General features: G+C 49.2%; 2 protein-coding genes across 2 annotated transcripts; one reads left to right on the top strand and one right to left on the bottom strand.

Moving 5' to 3' along the window:
• Positions 1–4,278: 4,278 nt before the first annotated feature.
• BC939DRAFT_503946 (cyclin-domain-containing protein) lies at positions 4,279–6,669 on the top strand (the record flags this gene model as incomplete). The annotated part of the gene is made up of 1 exon (XM_051560463.1): positions 4,279–6,669. One exon carries the CDS (start codon positions 4,279–4,281, stop codon positions 6,667–6,669), a length of 2,391 nt encoding a protein of 796 aa, XP_051411318.1.
• A 226-nt stretch (positions 6,670–6,895) lies between these two features.
• On the bottom strand, positions 6,896–10,385 carry BC939DRAFT_192503 (rab-GTPase-TBC domain-containing protein). Its single transcript, XM_051550535.1, has 7 exons — positions 9,988–10,385; positions 9,151–9,899; positions 8,678–9,055; positions 8,323–8,561; positions 7,661–8,217; positions 7,321–7,535; positions 6,896–7,191 (listed from the first exon to the last, which is right to left on the bottom strand). The coding sequence occupies exons 1-7, from the start codon at positions 10,067–10,069 to the stop codon at positions 6,985–6,987; spliced, it is 2,427 nt and encodes an 808-aa protein (XP_051411317.1). The 5' UTR covers positions 10,070–10,385; the 3' UTR covers positions 6,896–6,984.
• Between the last annotated feature and the right edge of the window lie 854 nt (positions 10,386–11,239).

Below are 11,239 nucleotides of genomic sequence, written 5' to 3'. Positions count from 1 at the left end.
ACCTAATATGCTCTCTCAGATAACAGCGACGAGATTTCATCTCGAGGCCCAACATGGCAAGCAACGAATTCATTTGTGATTTGTACAGTGAGAGGCGGTATTATGGAATCGTGCACAATCGAACATTTTCTCGCTCTAGAGGTAGACTAGACTATTCATTATTTGGATACGCGAGCATTCAAAGAATCTATTGGGTCGTTATCTATGCTACATAATGGCAATCTGGAAGCACCTTAGATGGACCCGATAGGTAAAGAACACACCGTCAGCAAACGCGTTATTGACCTGCTATTCAGGCTTTTTTTTTTTTTGTCTGAAATGCCATTATACTTGAATCTCTCAGAAGTTCATGGTAATGAGGCTCCCGTATAGAGCAAGAGCTGGTGGTCGCTTTTGTCTGCATGTGGTACCTTACCAGTATCTTGTCTATGCTTTGGGCGACCTTGAATAAATTACAACTTGCTTTTTTTTTCCTGGGTTCCTGAGCAATGCATCGGGGTTACACATGTCCAAGATGGCACAGAATCAGAGGCGGACGGACAAATTGCTGGTTTGATGAACCCACTGGGACCAAGTTCGTAAGCCGCGATAGTTTAATAACATAAGATAAATATTGGTATTGCAATATCCATTTGTTTGACGTTGGCGAGATTCTGTGACATCCCTTGAAAGGGATCTTTATTGGTCCAGGAACTATCTCTGGATAATCCGTTGCTTGTATCGCAGTTATCGCGTGAGCTTGGACGTGTGTGCCTTCTTGGCGTAAACCTGCGCAATTTCATGAATCCCACGCGTGCCTCGGATATGGTACCCTTTGACGTATACTTTATCTGTCATTAGTCCCAATCCCTGATACGTTGAAAACGTCTCAGAAGAATCGTTCCAAGTACAATTGGGATAGCTCAATCGGACATTGTTCGGCATTCCTAGAGCAAAACTTGAGATTAGTAACAAACAACATCCCGGCGGCGAATTATCGTTGCCTTGCTAGCGTCTTGTGTAAAAGAAAAAAAGTAAAACAGACGCCCAAGTCGTTGCTTAGCGCGCGTACCTTCTTTGACAACCAAGGAGAATATTTGCTTGAAAGAACTGGCCTTCTGCTTTCACGTCTTAATTTTTGTCAATCCGTAATATGAGCCTCCTAACGCGTTCGTGTGTCTTTTCAAGAGACACCTTGTTGACATCAACCAGGAAGCAAAACAAGGCAGCGAGAGCAGTGTCCCCCCCCCCCCCCCCCTCCTCCTCCTCCTCCTCCTCCTCCTCCTCTCACCAACCACTATTCATACACCTGAGTGGATGCTGTGCCCAGCGCGTTCGTTCTAGACGGCGCTTCGGTGGGCGTATTGTCAGGGGCCCGATTTTGCCGGTTTGACGCCACATCCAATCAGTCATACCAAACCTAGGGTTTCGCCAATGCGCCCCGGCCGATATAGATTCATGTAAATCATAAAATACACAACAGCCAGGGTTTGAACTTTGGAAGAAAAAACTTGGGCGCCGACTCGACTCTTTTTGTCGGAGACAATAAATGCCTAGAAAAATGACTTTCTTTCGTCGCGATCTTTTTTTTATGATTACACTTAGTTGAACCTATCCAACCTTACAGAAGTGTCAGAGCAGGGGTGAGTAGACGATCCAATCGATAGAACTCCTATTGTATTTTTGTTTACGCCTTAAGAACAAAAACGATCGTAGCAATAATGGCCTACAAACAGGCCGCCGCAATGTTTCCCGCAAGGGTCTTTTTTTTTTTTGTGCTGGCTCAAGTCGAAGGAAGAGGTTCGTGGTGATTGTCGGGAAAAAAGAAATCAAACAGTACATTAAGAGAGCGTGTGTGTGTGCGCGCACATGGAATTGCATAGACAGATAATGAGGATGCTCTTATTGCTCTCATGAGAGGGCTACATACATTCATATAGTTACGCGTCCTGAGCGAGCGAGCGGGGCGAGACGAGCAAGCTCAATTTTAGGCTCTGTTTGAGGTGCCTCTTCCGCCGGAGACAGGGGGAGAGGGGGGCGAGGGTGAAGTTGATGTTAGCACTGTTTCGTGAACAGGAAGCGAAGGGTTGCTACCGCAATGACCTTCACCACGAATCAAGCATTGACATGACAGGTGGCAAACAATGTTGCGCTCGTTTTTTTTTTTTTTTTTTGCAAACTGAGCGAGCTAGTAGTAGATAGTAGTAGGCCTTTAAAAAACCTTTACGGAGACAAAAAGAATTATTGCTTGACAAGTCGCGATTTTCGTGCTAGGTCTCTGCGGAGCAAATTGCTTCGATTGTGCCTGAAGGTTAGGAACTCGTATAGGGGGGAGGGAATGGTCCCGGCCGGTATCATGGGGCAACACCACATCACCACTTGGTATGAAGGAGGGCACGGCGTGAGTTGTTCATCTCTCTCTCAAAAAAAAATAATGCTCGCAAGATGTGTAGTAAACCCCCGAGAGCCGTCGTTAATGCAAGGCGCTGACCCTCAGAAATACCACGTTTATTACTTTTCTCTAGTTACGATCGCTCATTTTTCATCGGCTTTAGTGTCGTGCTACAACAACAGTTACAGTTCCTGCTTACCCCAGCCCTTTCTTTTCTGTTCTTTTTTGGTAGGATTAGATGGGGTTCCTGAAGGGCCGTCCGTGTATGATCCATTTGCCTTGACAAGCACAAGCACGAGGATGATGACGAGAAGAGAGGCGCAAAGGGAACGAGTTTGAACTTGCTCTTGTTTTGCTCCTTCAGTTCAATATGCCGTCTCCTTTTTTTCCATCTGGGATGGGAGCAGCAACCCGTCGTATTTGTGTGATGGCAGTGATCTTTTTTGAGCAACACTCCTCATTCTCCCGTACATCCACCGAGAATGAGTGAGAGAAGCAAGCAGGCCATAAGGGGCTGCTTTCGTTAGTTCAAGGCTGGAGCGAACGGAATAAAAAAAAGTACACAGTTCGATAGCAGAAGAGTTTTTTTTTGTACATTGGTATATGCATTGTACAAACCCAAGGAACGGACGGACGGAGAGTGGGGACAGATCTTGAAGGTCATTGTTCTGGTGATAGATAGAACTGAGACTCAAATCGGATACTCATCCATTCGTCCATTCATTCATTCGAAGGAGGCCCGGATATCTAGGGCAGGTATTGGAATTATGTGGAGGATATCTTTGATGATGAAGATGATGATGATGATGCATCAAATCGGTTTCCATCCGCCCCGTGGCGGCGAATATAGGTTTTACGACAGATACGATTGAGATTGAAGCCCGCAGACTTGACTCGCAGGACTGGGACCGGGACTGGAAGGAAGGGAAGAAGAGCAGGACGAGCTCTAGGCCCTTTGTTCAATTGTTGTCTAGTCTCTGCATATATTATCCAACCCTAATAGTCCTAATGGTCTATTGGCCCAGGAAAAAAAGAGGGGCACACAGACATGCGATCCAGACGCTGTCTTCTGTGGTGCACTACAAGTATGTACTCAAGAAGAGGCGTAAAAAAAAAGGCGGTGGCAGGGCACAGTGGGAGTTGATGGACATGCCACATAGTCAACAGGTATATGGATCTTATAAGGAGCAGCTCTCTATTATTTTATTGGTATTGTTGTGTTATGTTATGCTATTGTGGGTAGACTATGTCTAGCGAGTATGTGAGTGTGGGTGTGTGGGTGTTGTTTGTTGTTTAGGGAATTGTTTACACTCTGGTTCTGTTTTCCCTTGGTCTGCCTTTGGGCTTTGTCGCGGCTCTTTGGGCGCGGACTCTCTTTCATACCCTTTTACATACACACATACACACATAATAAAGATACCACTGCTTCTTACATTCATATTCATATTTGATTTGATTGACTCGCACACCAAGCACCCTATTGACTACTACCGCCTACAGTTATACTGGACTGGGATGCCATTAGCCAACAGGAAAAACACATCCTCCCCCCTCCTCTCTTCTCTTCACTACATCAACTCCACCTCCACCTCCATACAAAGCCCTGTCCTCCTCGACCTGCTTCGCTGCCTCTCTCCCTCCCTCTCTCTCTCCCTCTCTCTCCCCCTCTCTCCCCCTCTCCATTGTTTTATTTCTCCTGCACCTGGACCACCGCCACCCCGCTGATCTATTCCCATTTTTCACTGCAGTGCCCTGAAAGAAAAGCGAAAGAGTGAGTGTGAGTGAGAGTAAAGAGCGAGCAGAGAAAAGAGACGAGTTTCCGGTCCCCCCTCTTCCCTTCCCTTCCCCTCCATTGACACTCGTGGTATATCCCCGTCCCCCCCGTCGCCGTCGTTCACGAGTCTCGTATGTATCCAACAGCAGCACCGCACAGCCATCTGCCACAGCAGCAGCCGAGGCACCAGAATCAGCACCAACATGTGCACCAGGGCCCCATGTCGATGATAGCACAGCAGCCCTCGTACCTGTACCATCATCATCCGACGCCACCATACCATAGCCAGGCAGAGGTATATCCAACCTACGCCAAGGGCCCGCAATCGCAACAGCAATACCGACAGGAGCAAGAACAGCAACAGCCGCATCCATCCCATCCCAAGTATCTCGCCACCCCTTCCAGCGCCTTCCATCAACCCTCTTCCACCTCCCGCTCCCGTCCTGCACCACCACATCGCCAGCAGCAGCCAGAACAGCACTACCAGCACCAGCAGCAACCACAGCATCTGCAGTCTGTCGCCCCCTTGGCCATCAACACCAAAATCCTCGCTCCTGTCTCATCCTCGGCGCAGTCTTCTCCATCAAGCAGAAAGCAGCAGCAGCACCAGTCGGTCGCCCAGCTCGCTGAGTTTGCGGCCCACATGGTATGCTATATGCTCTACGGTCATCAGTCCACGAGGAGACTGAGCCACAACCTCTGTGTGGGAACACCTCCCTCGTCCATGCCATCCTCGCCCCATCCAGGCGACAACTCGCCGCCTTGTCCATGCGAGGTCTGCAGCCGTATGACTCCATACTCAACAGCCCCATCAACGCCTCTCCCGTCCTCGGCACATTCTCGAGCACACCAGCATCAGCGCCTGTCAAGTCGGCCGACCCATCGGAGGATTATGTCCGAGTCGGATATTGTCCAGCCAAAGCCCGTGTTTCGTAAATTTTGTCTTGATGTCTTGAGTGCCACTCTTCTTTCCCCAAGCGTTGTTCTGCTGTCGCTCAAGTACATCCAGCAATTGATGATCAATCTCAAAGAGTCCAACAAGATCGTCAACACAGGCGAGGGCGCCGAGTATCGTTTCTTCACTGGTGCACTGATTCTCGCCAACAAGTTCTTGGACGACAACACCTTCACCAACAAGACTTGGGCGGATATCACAGGCATGAAAATCAAGGACGTGAACCACCTCGAGATGCAGTTTTTGAATGGTATTGACTTTCGACTCTTCACCAGCTCGGATCACTACTCGGAATGGCTCGCAAATCTGACCCAGTTTACCAGCAACTACATGCCGTCGCAGCATCAGGTGGCTTTCCAACAGCAGGTGGCTGCAGCCCAGTCCCCAATCTCACCAATGGACTACACCAGCACTCCAGTGGAGCCAAACTTTGGACTAATGAGACAGCATGGATCAGCATTGGTCGGCAGCCAGGGATCCCAGACGACTGCTCCAGTTGCACTCTCAATGGCTTCGATTTCTCATTACATCGATTCGGTAAAGCAGATCCACCAAAAGACAGCCTCCACTATGCGCTACCAGCGAGTCCCCGCTTCCACGATGTACAGCCAGCAGAGTCAAGCACTGGTCACATTAGCAGCACATCCCTCTCAGTCCCAGTACATGAACCTGCCTGCTTCATCCAAAGTGCAGCAGGCGTCTGCAACTGGAGTATACCAAGGACCAACTGCGAACTGCAACTCCTCACCAATTCCAATGTCATACACCTATCAATCAGGAGCCCCAGAATCCGTGCAGCGTAAAAGATCAGCCAATGCCGCGTTTGAGGATGCCATGGACCGCTCGCCCTGCTACGAATCTGACTCTTTGTCTCGCACATCCCAAGTGCCCGCCATGGTGCCAACACATAAACGGTTCTCTTCGGCTTCGTCGGTGAGCGCATTAATGGGCATTGGTGCTGGACAGGACATGGTGCACGGAGGACCTTCACCTTTGATCCAACAGCAGCGTAATCACCCGCAATCAACTTTCTCTCACCGCGCCAGTGTCGGATCCCTGCCAACCTCATTCAGAAGCCAGCATCAACGCAGTGCATCAGGAAGCTACTGCGTCGACATGGCTGGATACTCGTCTTCCTATGGCCAGGAACCGACTCACCTCCCGATGGCTATGCCCAACACGTTCTCGCGATCGGGGGTCGTACACCCATTGGACAAGGAGCAGGACTATTATCGCCCATCATCCAGGATGGACGTCTCATACTCGGGCTCGCATCCTATGCACGTGAGGACTACATCGTCGGCGGGATGCACACAAGGCTACCGCCCTGTGACACCACCCCAGTGCTCCCCCAACAAGTGCGAACCATCCTGTCAGTCGATGAGATGTGCCCCGAATTCCAACAATGGATCAGCGTATGAGGTTGACCCACGTCTGTGGGGCCCCCTGGACAGCCTTTCACTCTACGCTATCACAACTCAGGCTGCTAAGCGTGTCGTGGCTCAGAGTAAAGCTCTGTCGGCCTCCGCAAATGGACTTCACATGTATTACCCCACCACCTTGGCCTAAAGCTTGCGCGTTTCAAGTTACCTGGCACATCTTTTTTTTTTATATTTATCTCGTTCATTTGAATAGCTCAATTCCCTTGTACTAGTTATTCTTATCTTTCTATTGCTCCAACGCTTCCCTTCTTTTGGCTTTTTCTCTGTAAAATATATCCTTCGTTTAGTCTCTACTTCCCATTTCTTGTAGCATAGCCTCCGATTCTTGCATGTTTCTTTCACCAATTGTGAAAATAAACCATTCGAACGCCTCAATTGTTTATGAATATATCAGTTCTCGACGCACAATTTTTATTTCCATGAGTCTCTGCATGGTTCCTGCCTATGATCTTTGACGATTCTTCAATAAGTTACGCAAGGTCGCAGGCAGCTCTGGAGCCGAGGTTGTTGCTGTAAATGATGTTGCTGCTTCTTGTCCCTGTTGCTTGGCGTCCACCTTTTCGACAAGATGCTCCAATCGGCGGTATATAATCTCGGCATTCTGAAGTGTTTCCTCAAGATCAATTGTCATACTCAAGTCGTTGACATACTATGCATGGGCATAAGAGAGTCGCGTTAGTTAAAAAAAAAAACTCGAAAATGAAACTAGCATACATGAATGCATGCATATATGAGTATATGAGTATCAAAGAAAAGAAGCGGGGTTTGACGGACGTACCTTCAAAATTTCGTCAAAGCCTTGCAGATGATCCATCATGACATCTCGGTGTTTATCAAGAATCGCCATTGCCACAAACAGATGGAACTGGGTCGAGAGATGGTCTGAGAAGAGGACTTCCCAGAGCCGCATGATATCGACCCACTCAAATTCGCGTTTGTACCAAATAAGGAGCCAACGGAAGCAGAAGAACAGATTCAACGCCTCGCATTTTTCTAATTAAAAGCCAAGAACAGATTCAGGTGTTCAATCAGGGGCAAACAAAAGTGAATGAGTACATGGTAAAAAGAAAAAAAGAACGATACTGATTTGTTGATATAAAAACGTTTAAACCCCTTACCAAGATGTCTGTAAAGCTTTGGATCCAGCACCTGGATCAGTTTACCTAGAGTCTCAAGCTGGCTCTGCATTCCGACTTGGTCCCGATAAAAGTTCTTCTTGGTCTTCTCCATCAATCCGACAAACGCCCAGAATCCCATCACCTCATCGCCCATGACCGCAAAGACAGGCGCCAATAGATCCGACATCCCTTGCACATATCCCTCCAAATGATTTGCCTCCGCAGACGCGGTTGGTGGTGATGCTGATGAGGTAGACGAAGTGGTCACCGTCGTTTTCACAGGCGATGGTGATGTGATTTGCTCCGATGACGATCCCTTAGCGGCCCAGACATTATAAGTCAAGAGGATGTCCTTCAATAGCTCCAAATTTTCATTCGATCCAACGCCTGTGAAATCTCCTGCAGGATTGGGCAGCGTCTCCGAGGCAAAGAATGAGATGGTACGATCGGTACGATGAACGTCCTTTTCGATTCGCAATTTTTGCTCCTGGAACGTTTCAGTCTCTTGAACCGCAGGGTCGTCGAACCACTCCCGCTTGAGCGCATAGTACTCCTCTCTGAAGGAGGAAAATAAAACAGATACAGCGATATGTTAGTTCCTCCGCTTGCATTCAACGTTTCGCAGACACAAATCGCTTTTGATCTACTATCGCAGTCCTTACGCCTTTGTGGTCCGGATAACGACGCGCTCGGCTTCAGTAGAGTCCCATGGATAGATGCCCAAAAAGAACTTCCAGACCTCGATCCTGATATCGTGATCGATTCCTCCGCGGAAGACTGCTTCGCGGACCTGTGCCTCCGATACGATCAGTCGTCCCATATCGTCGAAAAAGGCGAACCAATCCATTGGTGACAGAGGATCTGTCCTGGTGTGGTGGATCATCGAGCACTCCGTTTCAAGCTAGGGTCATTACAGGGAAGAGTTGCGAGAGCAAAATGAGAAGGGCGGGCAAAACACAAAAAACATAAAGGAAGCGGATCAAATCATTTGCATGTGCTTCAGTATGTAAAACTCACGTCAAGCACGTTGAATGCCCCGAGCGGCCCCTCCTCATCCTCGTGATCATTGATACGACGTCCATGGTCCCCGTGAGCACGGTGCTTGCCAGAAGGCGATGAACCAGAGTGAAGTCGGTCCATTTCACGGGTCTCTCGGCGCTCACGATCTCCTTGATCCGCGACGGTCGCAGCCCATTTCGCTAAATAAACACGAGCGGAATCATAATCATCCATGACCCTCTTCGCAGCCTCAGAATCCTGGATACGCTGCTGCACATGAGGAGGCAAAATCTGCTTCGTGATCGGATGGTCGAGAATGTTCGTAGCCGCATCTCTGGAAAACCTGGCGACCTGTGAGAACCGCTCCAGGATATTCCATCTCATTTCCTTTACGGTCTAGAGTAAACGAAATTTGATTCCTGTGTTAGACAAAATATCGTCCAACCATGGCTTCAGCATGACAAAATATACACTTTCTTGTAGACACTTACGTTCACAAGAGGATCGATATGGTTCTCAAAGGGCAGAGGCGTCCGTGGACGAGCAGTTTGCGTCCCATTTGAGCTGTTAGTAGCTCCGGGTACAGGCGAGCCAGAGACTGAGGCTGACAGCTGCTGACCATCAATCGCCTTGCTCCTACCATTCTCTACAAGAGATCGCCGTCGACGCATGCCCTCGACCGTTATAGGACCGGTCGTGGTTGATGCCGAAGTCTTGTTGGATTCTTCATCATGTGAATCGTGAGAGACTCTGTCGGCTGGTGCTACAGGCAATGGATTGGTTTCCTCTAGTGCAGGGTATAGTCTCTCCTCCTGCACAGTCTCCTGCAACGGATGTTTATCGACACTGGGCGAAAGAGGGTGTGGGGGTGAGGCAGCTCCATGGTTAATTTTGTCCGCCTGCGTTGCATTCACAAGATATACTCCAGGCTCGATCGCGCTCCCGACCACGTCCACGCACTTCTCCATCGTACGCAAGAGCTCCTCTCCACCCCAGACAGGTGGTCCTCCAGCATTTGCCTTCCCCTTTGAAGCCAGTCCTTCATCATGAAAATAAAATGCAGGCAGGGACTCTCCGCCGATTAGATTGACGATAATGGAACCATGTCGATCCTTGACACGCGGAGGATAGACAAGAAGCGAGTAAATATTCCGCAGTGGGATAGAAACGGCGTAATCTGAAGGATGGAATGATCGGCGTCTTGGATCGGGCGATCGAGGAGGAGCCACGAACGTGGTGACTAAAATTGATGGCGGAGACATGTATTATTAACACCATCCAGCACTCAAGAAGGCAATCCAGCCTCTCTCTGTGATGCCTACACATACCGTCGTGATCATCTTGACCGGAGATATCGACATACGAGTCCTCGTCAAAGCCAGGGATGGAGGCCTCGGGGGTCCACGACATAATGTGCTCATAGTCGACCTAAAAATTCATCACACGCGCAAGAGATGTTAGCAATAACAAAAAAGGAAAAACCGCACGATTCAAACAGTAAAGGGAAAAAAGGATTTGGATGGAAGATGCCAAGAACACAGCTTGCCAAGCCGTGGGTAATGTTAACTCTTCGTCTGACTCCTTGGCAAGGGCGCATTTTAAAAAAGAAAAATCGAGCATGTCCAGTATTCAATGATACGTGGCCTTACCGTTTCGATCAATGAAATGAAGCCGGGCATGCCATCCTTGTTGTCTGCTGTTGTTTTGACAAAGACCTTTGGCCGTGTGAATAGCAAGTTTGGCTGAGCAGAGTGCTCCAGCTGGATAATGTTCAATGAAAATGATAGATGTTTAATCCTCGGGTTGAAGAGACTCTCGAGCGTAAGTAAGCACAGCAGGCTGACAGAAGTACCAACGCCAACGTACCTCAAGATCCTCCATCTGGGCAATCAATGGGTCGCTCTCCATATTGGCGGCTAGGTTAGGTGGCAAAAGGACTTGCAGTGTACAGGAGGGAAGGGGGGGCACCAGCTCTGCGGTCGTGACTTGTCAAAGAAGGATATGGTGCGTGCGAAGTGGTATGAAGTTGTTGCTGCTGAGCGTCAGGGGAAGAGTGGGATAAAGGAAAAAAACAAAACAAAAACGAGAGTGGAATAAGAAGCAAGAAAGTGTGAGGGGTGGTGAGATTGTATTGGCGGCAAAAGGGAATGGAGAAGAGTCGACAGAATGATCATCGAGGAGGCACCTTGGAGGGCGGGGAGTGCCAAGCAATGGGATTGGTTTAGGGATCTGGGCGAATCGCGAGTGCTGCGACCCTCAAACCCTGCCCACCGCACCCGTGGCACCTTCCTCTTTTGTCTGCAGTCGATGTCAGTCAGATTCGAGTCCGTCTACGTTCCGCGGAACGTGGGGGGGGGGGGGGGGGGCAATTGAACCAGGCCAAGGCCTTCACTGTCCTCTGATGCTTCTATGTCAAGGACACGGCCACTACACCCAGCCCACAGACAACCATCCGCGCCGCCGTGTGGATGCCGTGCCCATAGCCAACCGTTTTAGGAACGTCCCCTTGTTGGGCCATCGACCGACCAGAAAAGCATAAACTAATCTGAGCCAGAAAATGTCAGACAACTCTTCTCTCTT

This window comes from Gamsiella multidivaricata (assembly GCF_025024155.1).
Source record: "Gamsiella multidivaricata strain RSA 2152 chromosome Unknown BC939scaffold_40, whole genome shotgun sequence".
In the NCBI taxonomy this organism is placed as follows: Eukaryota; Fungi; Mortierellomycota; class Mortierellomycetes; order Mortierellales; family Mortierellaceae; genus Gamsiella; species Gamsiella multidivaricata.
This window is presented reverse-complemented; position numbering and strand designations above follow the sequence as displayed.